The 12,611-nt window shown below is 49.4% G+C and overlaps 1 protein-coding gene across 5 annotated transcripts in view; it reads left to right on the forward strand.

Annotated features, from left to right (window-relative positions):
• LOC147117625 (uncharacterized) overlaps nucleotides 1–2,454 on the forward strand; it is a 58,998-nt gene extending 56,544 nt beyond the window's left edge. For all 5 annotated transcript variants that reach the window (XM_085988763.1, XM_085988759.1, XM_085988761.1 and 2 more), the window contains one exon: nucleotides 2,264–2,454. In XM_085988763.1, coding sequence (XP_085844889.1) covers nucleotides 2,264–2,449 — 186 coding nt within the window. In that variant the 3' untranslated portion in view covers nucleotides 2,450–2,454. The remainder of the gene's footprint in view (nucleotides 1–2,263) is intronic.
• The last annotated feature ends 10,157 nt before the right edge of the window (nucleotides 2,455–12,611 follow it).

Below are 12,611 nucleotides of genomic sequence, written 5' to 3' on the forward strand. Positions count from 1 at the left end.
TGCTAAAAAGCGGAAGCAGCATGCTGTAGACAGGGCTAAGTGATCCAACAATCAACGGATCAGATCATAGCTCTGCAGTCCTGCCACATCCAGTCGTGAATGGTGGTGGACCATTAAATGACTAACCGGAGGAGGCGGCTCCATGAATATCCCCATCCTCAATGATGGTGAAGCCCGGCACGTGAGTGCAAAAGAAAAGGCTGAAGCATTTGCAACCATCTTCAGCCAGAAGTGCCGAGTGGATGATCCATATCTGCCTCCTCCCGAGGTCCCCACCATCACAGAAGCCAGACTTCAGCCAATTCGATTCTTTCCACGTGATATCAAGAAACGGCTGAGTGCACTGGATACAGCAAAGGCTATGGGCCCGACAACATCCCGACTGCCGTGTTGAAGACTTGTGCTCCAGAACTAGCCGCGCTTCTAGCCAAGCTGTTCCAGTACAGCTACAACACTGGCATCTATCCGACAATGTGGAAAACTGCCCAGGTATGTCCTGTCCACAAAAAGCAGGACAAATCCAATCCGGCCAATTACTGCCCCATCAGTCCACTCTCAATCATCAGCAAAGTGATGGAATGTGTCATTGAAGCAGTACTTACTCACCAATAACCTGCCCACTGATGCCCAGTTTGGATTCCGCCAAGACCACTTGGCTCCCTAGCTCATTACAGCCTTGGTTCAAACATGGACAAAGGAGCTGAATTCCAGAGGTGGGGTGAGAGTGACTGCCCTCGACATCAAGGCAGCATTTGACCGAGTGTGGCATCGAGGAGCCCTAGTAAAACTGAAGTCAGTGGGAATCGGGGGGGGGGGCGGTGGGTGGCAACGCGCCACTGGCTGGAGTCATACCTAGCACAAAGGAAGATGGTTGTGGTGGTTAAAGGTCAATCATCACAGCCCCAGGACATCGCTGCAGGAGTTCCTCAGGGCAGTGTCCTAGGCCAAATCATCTTCAGCTCCTTCATCAATGACCTTCCCTCCAACATAAGGTCAAAAATGGGGATGTTTGCTGATGACTGCACAGTGTTCAGTGCCATTCACAACTCCTCGGATAATGAAGCAGTCCATGCCCACATGCAACAAGACCTGGATGACGTTCAGGCTTGGGTTGATAAGTGACGGGTAACATTTGTGCCACACAAGTTCCAGGCAATGACTATCTCCAACAAGCAAGAGTCTAACCACCACCTCTTGACATTCAACGGCATTACCATCACCGAAACCCCCATCATCAACATCCTGGGGGTCACCACTGACCAGAAACTTAACTGGACTAGCCACATAAATACTGTGGCAACAAGAGCGGGTCAGAGGCTAGGTATTCTGCGGCAAGTGTCTCACTACCTGACTCCCCAAAGCCTTTCCACCATCTACAAGGCACAAGTAAGGAGTGTGATGGAATACTCTCCACTTGCCTAGATGAGTGCAGCTCCAACAACACTGAAGAAGCTCGACACCATCCAGGACAAAGCAGCCCGCTTGATTGGCACCCCCATCCACCACCTTTAGCATTCACTCCCTGCACCACCGGCGTACCGTAGTTGCAATGTGTACCATCTATAAGATGCACGGCAGCAACTCGCTAAGGCTTCTTCGGCAGCACCTACCAAACCCGCAACCTCTTCCACCTAGAAAGGCAAGGGCAGCAGCCACCACCTCCAAGTTCCCCTCCAAGCCACACACCATCCTGACTTTGAAGTATATGGCCAATCCTTCATCGTCGCTGGGTCAAAATCCTGCATCTCCCTACCTAACAGCACTGTTGGGAGTACCTTTACCACACTGACTGCAGCAGTTCAAGGGGGCTCACCACCACCTTCTCGAGGGCAATTGGGGATGGGCAATAAACACTGGCCTTGCCAGTGACACCCACATCCCATAAACTAATAAAAAATTCTGTGCTAATGGATACTTAAAAAAATATATTAGCTTGATCTTCACTCTTCAAAAGGCTTGATTAGCAGTGTATGATACTTCCAGTAGAACGAAGTGGAAAATGTTCCAATTGCTACTACTGGTATTTCTTCACCTTGATGTGCATTTAGGTGGGAGGAAGGAAGGGAGAGGGAAGATTTTTTGAATGTCGCTGCACAAATGAATGCAAGTTTCCAGTTTATACTACTAGATGGCATGTTGTATTGCAGTAGTTACTTGTTAGGTTGTGTAATTCATTATAAAATGGGGTTGATATTGGGCTGACTTGCTCATTATTGTTTAATTGCAAGATACTGTGGTAATCAAATAACTATCTCTTTTCTAGCTTCCAGAAAAGCTGATTGCAGCAAACTATATCTGGATTAAGCAGTGGTATTTTGGAGTTCAAGACTCTGGGAATGAAAATCCTGTAAAAAAGCTGAAGGGATATTTGGCAGTACTGAAACAAAAGGTGCACTTTGGTTGTGGGTTTGTAAATATATTTGCTCAATGTTCATTACTAAAATTTTAACTGTCCATCTTTTTTCTTGTTTCCATCTCTCTCACGCTCACACATGCCAACCCAAAGAAAACTCTCAAAAGCTGACCAGCTCCAAAAAAGCTGACTTCACAAGTTATAGATATATTAAATACTTTAAAAAGTAGTTGTTGCAAGTTACAATTGACTGTAGAAGGAATTTCTGCAGAGGCGCTCTCTCTTTCCCGCAATAACTTTGGCAGGAGATTGGCGGAACCCTGGTGAAATGGCTGTTTACACCATTTCTCCGGGATTTCCGCCAAAGTTACAGCAGGCGATCTGGGGAACTCTCATGGAAATTCTACACCAGTGAGTAGAACATAGCATAATGCTGCTATTAATATACGAATGATTATCTCACAAAAGTAGCTAATGGGAACAACCGACACTAATTGCTGGAAATGATGAACACTTTAGTCTTGCGGTACGGGACTCTCTAATTCAAAAGAAGGGTCAGCTGAGAATTTCTTTGCATATCTGCATCCAAGTGCTGGGCTGAGCCAGTGCCGAACCTGTGTTTTTCCCAACCTCCCCATGTGAACAGATTTTCAGCGTTTGAGCATTTGCATAAGAAACATGTCAGTCATGTGGGCACCCATGATGTGCTGGAGAAAAACCTTGAAGCTCTGAAGCAAAATGTTTTTTTCAGCCCATATTTGCCCACAACTAGCTAACTCTCTTAATGTCAATGTTGACAAATCTAAAATGATCTGATTCAGTACCCAAAAATTTGTATTTTGGGGGGAAAAAACAACCAGGTCCACAAAATGCTGTCATTCTCTTAAAAATACTGATAAGCTGTTGAGATGTAGGGGTGGCCAAGTAGTGTGCGAACAATATCTAAGTAATTGGAGAGCAATAGATGTGAGTAAGGACCAGAAAAGGCTCTTTCTGAGCTGTTTTGCATTGTGGGCCTTATTTGCCTCTATTGCTCACCTGCTTCTTGAAGTTCCTGGTGCTGGCATGGGGGAGCAAGATGACTTTTGGGTTGCAAATGTGGAGAGTGCCAGAGGAGTGATGGCTGTCAGTGTGAAACATTAATGGTTGGCATGTTGGGACCCGCTAAAGTAACGTTCTATTCTAATTTGTCGCTCACGTAATTCTTACAAACTATTTCTCTTTCCCTTCATCAAACTCTTGGCTCCTTTCTTTAAAAATGGACTTTCTTGAACTTGTGTTTGTGTCCTATTATCACCAACAGTTCCATCACCAGGCTGTGTACAGCATGGGAGGGAAAAAAAAGGTTGTCTACATTTCCCCCCCTGGAACTAGTCAACTCCTCTCCATTTGCAAGCATGTAAATTGTGCACTGAACCTCTAGGTAAAAATAATCATTCTAGCTAGTGGTGTAGTGGGTCACGAATACTTTGTGCCACAGAATGGTGAGCTGTGTGTGTTCACTTGCTCTATTTTCCATTGGCAGGAAGGGAAAAATCAGTGTAGTCATAGGAACAGGAACAGGCCATTCAACAAATCGAGCCTGTTCTACCATTCAATTAGATCATGGCTGATCTGTATCTTAACTCAATCTACCCGCCTTGGTTCCATAACCCCTTAATATCCTTGCTTAACAAAAATCTATCGATCTCCATTTGAAATTTGAAGCCTCAACAAATTTTTGGGGATCGTTTTCCAGATTTCCACTGCCTTTCCTGATATCTCCCTGAATGACCTAGCTCTAATTTTAAGGTTATGCTCCCTTGTTCTGGACTCTCCCTCTAGAGAAACAGTTTAGAATCATATAACAGTTACAGCACAGGAGGAGGCCATTCAGCCCGTTGAGCCCGTGCCGGCTCTCTGCAAGAGCACTTCAGCTAGTCCCACTCACCCACCCTTACCCTGTAGCCCTGCAAATGTTTTTCCTTCAGGTACTTATCCAATTCCCTTTTGAAAGCCACGATTGAATCTGCCTCCACCGCCCTTTCAGGCAGTGCCTTCCAGATCCTAACCACTTGCTGCGTAAAAAAAAGTTCTTTCTCATGTTGCCTTTGGTTCTTCTGCCAATTAGGAGAAGGGGAAGTGCAACGAGACCTGGGTGACCTTGTGCACCAGTCACTGAAGGTAAGCATGCAGATGCAGCAGGCAGTTAAGAAGGCAAATTGTATGTTGGCCTTCGAAGCGAGAGGGTTTGAGTAAAGGAACAAAGATGTCTTGTTGCAGTTGTACAGGGCCTTGGTGAGACCACATCTTGAGTAGTGTGTGCAGTTTTGGTCGCCTTATCTGAGGAAGGATGTTCTTGCCATGGAAGGAGTGCAGCGAAGATTCACCAGGCTGATACCTGGGATGGCAGGAATGACGTATGAGGAGAGATTGGGTCAATTGGGTTTGTACTCGCTGGAGTTTAGAAGAATGAGAGGGGATCTCATTGAAACTTATAAAATTCTAACAGGACTAGATGCAGGAAGGATGTTCCCGATGGTCGGGGAGTCCAGAACCAGGGGTCATAATCTAAGGATAAGGGGTAAGCCATTCAGGACAGAGATGTGGAGGAATTTCTTCACCCAGAGAGTGGTGAACCTGTGGAATTCTCTACCACAGAAGGCAGTAGAGGCCAATTCATTAAATATATTCAAGAAGGAGTTGGATATATTTCTTAAGGCTAAAGGGATCAAAGGATATGGGGAGAAAGCAGGGACAGGGTACTGAATTTGGATGATCAGCCATGATCGCATTGAATGGCGGAGCAGGCTCGAGGGGCCGAATGGCCTACTCCTGATCCTATTTTCTATGTAATTACCTTAAATCTGTGTCCTCTGGCTCTCGACCCTTCCACCAATAGGAACAGTTTCTCTCTATCTACTCTGTCTAGACCCCTCATGATTTTGAACATCTCTATCAAATCTCCTCTCAACCTTCTGTGCTCTAAGAAGAACAACCCCAGCTTCTCCGGTCTATCCATGTAACTGAAGTCCCTCGTCCCTGGAACCATTCTTGTAAATCTTTTCTGCACCCTCTCGAAGGCCGTCAAATCCTTCCTAAAGTGCGGTGCCCATAATTGGACAATACTCCAGTTGAGGCCGAACCAGTGTTTTATAAAGGTTCATCATAACTTCCTTGCTTCTGTACTCTATGCCTCTTTTTTTGAAGCCCAGGATCCCTTATGCTTTTTTAACCGCTTTCTCAACCTGCCCTGCCATCTTCAACCGTTTATGTACATATATCCCCAGGTCTCTCTGTTCATGCACCCACTTTAGAATTGTATCCTTTAGTTAATATTGCGCCTCCTCATTTTTCCTACCAAAATGTATCGCTTCGCACTTTTCTGCATTAAATTTCATCTGCCACGTGTTTGCCCATTCCACCAGCCTGTGTCCTCTTGAAGCCTTATCACTATCCTCCTCACTGTTTACAATACTTCCAAGTTTCATGTCATCTGCAAATTTTGAAATTGTGCCCTGTACACCCAAGTCCAAGTTATTAATATAAATCAAGAAAAGCAATGGTCCTAGTAACGACCCCTGGGGAACACCACACTATACCTTCCTCCAGTCCGAAAAACAACCGTTCATCACTACTGTCTGTTTCCTGTCACGTAGCCAATTTTGCCACTGTCCCTTTTATTCCATGGGCTTCAACTTTGCTGGCAAGCCTATTATGTGGCACTTTTATCACACGCCTTTTGGAAATCCATGTACACCACATCAATCGCATTGCCCTCAACAACCCTCTCTGTTACCTCATCAAAAAACTCGATCAAGTTAGTTAAACACGATTTGCCTTTAATCCCTCGATTTGCCGTGCTGGCTTTCCTTAATTAATCCACACTTGTCCAAGTGACTGTTAATTTTGTCCCGGATTATCATTTCTAAAAGCTTCCCCACTATTGAGGTTAAACTGACTGGTCTGTAGTTGCTGGGTTTATCCTTATACCCTTTTTTGAAAAAGGGTGTAACATTTTGCTATTCTCCAGCCCTCTGGCACTACGCCCGTATCTAAGGAGGATTGGAAAATTATGACCAGTACTGTTGTGTATGTACCTTTAAGGGAATAACTGGTCTCAGACTGCAGTACCGGCAGTGACCACCCCTGTATAAAAGGCCCTAGCAGGCTTCTGTAGTTTCAGTTTCCAGGTTGTCTCCATTCAGTAAAGACTTGTTATAATCAACTCCTGCAGTCCGTGTCTCAATTATACACGGACATAATACTGGCGACGAGTAAGAAACGAACTTACCTGCAACTCGGCAGCACCTCAGACGACGTTATTGAAGGTCGAAGCCAGAAGAAAGAAAAAAATAATAATCCAAAGAAACTCGAGAAACGGGCATCGACTGTGGGCAACTGCCCTCCAAATCATCGAATTGAAAAGTGCAGGAGAGACTGTCGAGAGCCAGGCTTGGTTCTCCAGTCTGTGGTTTCCCAGCTAATCGGGCTGGTGGCAGGTAGTGCACTGATCCTTCCTGGGCTGCAGCGGGCTAGAGCTCGATCGGGTGGCTCTGCAACAGGGCCGGGCAGCGAGCCGGGAAGCAAAGAGGGAGGGTGGAGCACACGGCGCGGCCGGTGCTTCGAAGCCGGGCAGTGTTCGGACCTAAGAAGAGGGAGGGAAGTGTCCCAGAGGGTCCGCTCCACGACGGGAAAGGTTCTTCAATTAACGGAGCAAATATTGAAGCGCGATAGAAAAATAAAAATACCGCGGAGAGCGACGTTGGCAGCAGCGATCGGGGAGGTGCGAAGACCATAGGGTGTCGCCATTACAGGATAGTAAAATAAATATAATCGCCAGCAACAGCGTTGGCAGCAGCAGGAAAGCGCGGGAGGCGCCATCTTAACTCGGCGGGGAAGAAGGAAAAGCGCGGGAGGCGCCATTTTGATCCATCGGGGACGAAGGCAAAGCGCGGGAGGCGCCATCTTAGATTTTCAAGATGCCAAAGACTGGCGATATCACTGCCTTCGATAATGCAATAGAAGACTGGACCACGTATGTGGAAAGAGTCAAGGTATATTGCGAGGCAAACGAAATAGCCGATGAGAAAAAGGCATCGGTATTGCTAAATTTAATGGGCGCAAGAATGTATGGCCTATTGCGGGACCTGATTACTCCAGCCAAACCGAAGGCGAAGAGTTTTAACGAAATTGTTGCTATCCTACAGGAACACCTAAATCCTACACCGCTGCTGATAGCAGAAAGATTTAAATTCCACAGGAGAAATCAGCATAAAAATGAGAGCAATGCTGATTACCTTATGGAACTACACAAGCTATCAAAGCACTGCCAGTTCGGAGCAGGACTGGCAGATACCTTACGGGACAAATTTGTCTGTGGACTCCTGAGTGAAGGAACCCAGACGAGGTTACTCAAAGAGCTGATGCTAGATAAGGCTTTCAGCGTGGCAGTATCGTACGAAGCAGCAGCAAGGGGAGCTGCGGAAATACAACAAAAGCCACAGGAATACGGCACCCACGAAATGACACGGGGATTTGCAAAATGTTATCGCTGCAGCAGAACAAACCATGACCAGAAGGACTGCTGGTCCAAGGACAAAATATGCAGGCAATGCGGAAAGATGGGACACATTGCACGAGTTTGCAGGTCTGGGAAGAAGACCAACGATAACAAAAAGGCTACTAAGGAAACGTACAGGAAAGTACAAAAGGTGACGGACAGTAGTTCCGAAGACCAGATGAGCGATAGTGAATCCGGGAACAAGAGACTAAGCTGTCTCAAACTTCACAACGTAATCGCAAAAGAGGATCACCGAACCATTTGGGTCACCCTCACGATAGCAGGGTCCCAAGTCAAAATGGAATTGGATACAGGATCAGCTCTAACCGTCATGAATCGACGAGACTACGAGCGGCTATTCTCACACATACCCTTGAGAGAGACACCCATTGTCTTGAGGACGTATACGGGGCAAAAGGTATACCCCAGAGGAAAAATAAGGGTACCTGTTGATGCGCTATCAATTACTACAAAAGACTGGAAGTTGAGAGAGTAACAAACAGGCTTTTATTACCAAAGAACAGAGCATGCCTCTCGTGGTTGCTTGGTATCCAAAAGGGCAGGGGGCTGCCGAGCAGTCACCTTTATACCCGGCCATGAGGGTGGAGCCAGGGGCGGAGTCAGCTGAGGCATGCACAGACAAGTACAACAATGTGCAAGAGTGAACAACAGTGAACAACAATACAACAGTGGTTTACCACATTCACCCCTTGTTTAGAATTGAGTCCGGCGGGGTGAAGTGCACTAAAAGTTCGTGTACTGAAGTCTATCAGGAGGCCTTGTAAGCCGTCCTGAGCGTCGCAGCAGCGGTGGTGATGGTGCAGCATCCAACGTTGAACCCGGTGTCTCGTTCAGAGGAGGTGTAGCCGGTGGCGGGCCCTGGGGCTGCTGCATGCCGTCTACAGGGGTCGGAGCACGGGTAATGGGAGGTAGCGATGGTGGTCTCTCAGAGGCACCCGAAGGTGCGAGGTCTCGTGCGGGGACTGTGTCCTGGGGGTAGGCATGAGTAGCGGTGGGTGGCGAAGAGGGTGTTTCAGGAGCACCCGCAGGTGCGAGGTCTCGAATGGAGACTGTGTCCTCCCGCCCGTCCGGGTACACCACGTAAGCATACTGCGGGTTGGCGTGGAGGAGGCTCACCCTCTCGACCAGGGGGTCCGCCTTATGGGTCCTCACGTGCTTCCGCAGTAGGACGGGTCCTGGAGAAGTCAGCCATGTTGGTAGCGAAATCCCCGACGTGGACTTCCTGGGGAAGGAGAATATTCTCTCGTGAGGAGTGGCATTGGTGGCTGTACAGAGCAGCGACCGAATGGAATGGAGCGCCGCAGGGAGGACCTCCTGCCAGCGGGAGGTCGGAAGGCCCTTAGATTTTAAGTTTAAAAGGACTGCCTTCCAGACCGTCGCATTCTCCCTTTCCACCTGGCCGTTCCCCCGGGGGTTGTAGCTGGTGGTCCTGCTTGTAGCAATGCCTCTCGCGAGCAGGTACTGCCGAAGTTCGTCGCTCATAAAGGATGAGCCCCTGTCGCTATGGATATAGCTAGGGAAACCGAACAAGGCGAAGAGGTCATTCAGACATTTAATGACCGTGGTACTGGTCATGTCCGAGCAAGGGACGGGAAACGGGAGTACTCATCAATTATATTGAGGAAGTACACATTGCGGTCAGAGGAGGGGAGGGGCCCTTTAAAATCGATGCTCAGCCGCTCGAAGGGGCGCGTGGCTTTGATCAGGCTCGCTCTGTCTGGCCTATAAAAATGCGGCTTGCACTCGGCACAGATCTGGCAGTTCCTGGTCATGGTCCTGACCTCCTCGATGGAGTAGGGCAGGTTACGGGATTTGATCAAATGGAAGAACCTGGTGACCCCCGGGTGGCAGAGGTCATTGTGGAGGGTCTGTAGTCTATCAACCTGCGCGTTGGCGCACGTACCACGTGATAGGGCATCTGGGGGCTCATTGAGCTTCCCGGGCCGGTACAAGATATCGTAATTGTAGGTGGAGAGTTCGATTCTCCACCTTAAGATCTTGTCATTCTTGATTTTGCCCCGCTGCTTATTATGAAACATAAAAGCCACTGAACACTGGTCAGTGAGCAGGGTAAATTGTTTTCCGGCCAGGTAATGCCGCCAATGTCGCACGGCTTCCACAATGGCCTGGGCCTCCTTTTCGACAGAGGAGTGTCGAATCTCGGGGCCCTGGAGGGTCCTTGAGAAAAAGGCCACGGGTCTCCCCGCCTGGTTAAGGGTTGCAGCTAGGGCAAAGTCGGATGCGTCGCTCTCCACTTGAAAAGGGAGGGACTCATCCACAGCGTGCATTGTGGCCTTCGCAATGTCTCCTTTTATGAGAGTGAAGGCTGCACAGGCCTCTGCTGTCAGGGGGAAGGAGGCGGACTTAATGAGGGGTCGGGCTTTATCCGCATAGTTGGGCACCCACTGAGCATAGTAAGAGAAAAACCCCAGGCATCTCTTCAGTGCTTTCTGGCAGTGAGGAAGGGGGAGCTCCATAAGGGGGCGCATTCTATCGGGGTCTGGGCCGATGACTCCGTTCTCCACTACGCAGCCAAGAATAGCAAGGCGCGTAGTACGAAACATACATTTGTCTTTGTTGTATGTGAGATTCAGCCGCTGGGCCGTCCGGAGGAATTTCTCTAGGTTAACGTCGTGGTCCTGCTGGTCGTGGCCGCAGATGGTGACGTTGTCTAGATATGGGAAAGTGGCCTGGAGCGCGTTCTGGTCAACCATCTGGTCCATCTCCCGTTGGAAGACAGAAACTCCGTTGGTGACGCCGAAGGGAACTCTGAGAAAGTGATAGAGCCGACCGTCGGCTTCAAAAGCTGTGTACTGGCGGTCCTCAGCCCTGATGGGGAGCTGGTGGTATGCCGACTTCAGATCAATCGTCGAAAACACCCGGTATTGTGCTATCTGATTGACCATGTCAGATATGCAGGGGAGTGGATATGCATCCAGCTGGGTGTAGCGGTTGATCGTCTGGCTGTAGTCAATAACTAGGTGCTGTTTGCCGCCAGCCTTCACCACCACCACTTGTGCTCGCCATGGGCTATTGCTGCTCTCGATAATCCCTTCCTTCAGGAGTCTCGCTACCTCGGATTTAATGAAACCCCTATCCCCGGCACTAACGCCTACTTTTGGTAGCGATGGGCTTACAGTCGCGGGTGAGGTTAGCGAACAAGGAGGGGGGGGTAGACTTTAAAGTTGGAGAGGCTGCAAATGGCGCGTGGCGGGCGATTTAAAAACTGCTGGCTGCAGACTGTGGGAGGGGTCCACCGTACGCTAAAGTGACACTCTTAAGGTGGCACTGAAAATCCAACCCCAGTAGGACGGCAGCGCAGAGATGGGGCAGGACCAGAAGTTTAAAATTTTTGTATTCGGTACCCCGCACTGAAAGAGTCACCATACAGTAGCCACCGACGTCCGCTGACTGGGCTTTGGAAGCCATAGAGATGCGATGACGCGTCGGCAGGACCGGGAGAGAGTAACTGCGCACCGCGTCGGGGTGTATAAAACTGTCCGTGCTCCCGCTGTCAAAAAGGCAGGTAGTGGCGCGGCCGTTTACTGTAATGTCCATCATGGACCTGGACAGTTGATGCGGGAGAGATTGATCCAGCGTCACGGAAGCCAGCGTATGTTCAAGCGCGTCGATGCGGTCGTCCGATGAGACGGTGGTGGAGTCCGGGTCCCCCGTAACCGAAGTCTGAGGCGTCCAAGATGGCGGACAAAATGGCGGCGCCCACAGCCCCGATCCCCACGCGGCTGGGGGAGCCCAAGATGGCGGACAAGATGGCTGCGCCCACGGTTCGCACGCGGCGCTGCTGGTGTTAGCGGTCTTCCCTTTGCAGGCGCTAACGTAGTGACCTTTCTTCCCACAGCCAGAGCAGGTAGCATTCTTCGCGGGGCAGCGTGCTCTAGGGTGTTTAGCTTGGCCACAAAAATAGCATTTTTGTGCCTTGGACATCGCTGCAGCAGTCGGAGGTGGCGGTCCCATGGCCCAAGATTGCGGCGTCCACGGCGCGGGGCGATTAGGAGAGAAAGCGTCCATATTTCTGTGGGCCGCGTCGAGCGAGAGCGCGAGGGACACTGCCTTTGTCAGGTCTATTTCACCCTTCTCCAGCAGCCTCTGCCGGGAGTAGTCGGACCTTAGACCCGTAACGAAAGCGTCTCGTATCAGTCCCTCCGCATGTGCCGTGGCCGATACTTCCTTGCAGTCGCAGCCGCGTCCGAGTACCCGCAGTGCCCGTAGGAAGGCCTCCACCGATTCCCCGGGCTGCTGTCTGCGAGATCTTAAAAGGTGCCTGGCATAGACCGTGTTAACCGGGCGTGCATACTGCTCTTTCAGTAGGTCGATAGCCGTCGCGTAGGTCGTCGCATCTTGGATTAAAGTATAGACTTGATGGCTCACCTTCGAGGCCAGGATTTTCAGTTTATTTTCATCGAGAGTCACGGTTGAGGCTTCCAGATACGCCTCAAAGCAACGCAGCCATTGTGCGAATTTAGTCGATGAACCCGCTTCTTGGGGGTCTAGGTCCAGGCATGTTGGTCTGAGGGCTCGCAGCAGCACCTGCTGCTCAGCGTTTTGCGCCATCGGTTGATCAGCATTCGGAGCCAACATTTAACTTTGGTAATAAAATTGATGCGCTATCAATTACTACAAAAGACTGGAAGTTGAGAGAGTAACAAACAGGCTTTTATTACCAAAGAACAGAGC

The sequence above is a fragment of the Somniosus microcephalus genome, chromosome 5 (assembly GCF_052327205.1).
Source record: "Somniosus microcephalus isolate GS21.2 chromosome 5, FLI_Smic_1.0, whole genome shotgun sequence".
Lineage (NCBI taxonomy): Eukaryota > Metazoa > Chordata > Chondrichthyes > Squaliformes > Somniosidae > Somniosus > Somniosus microcephalus.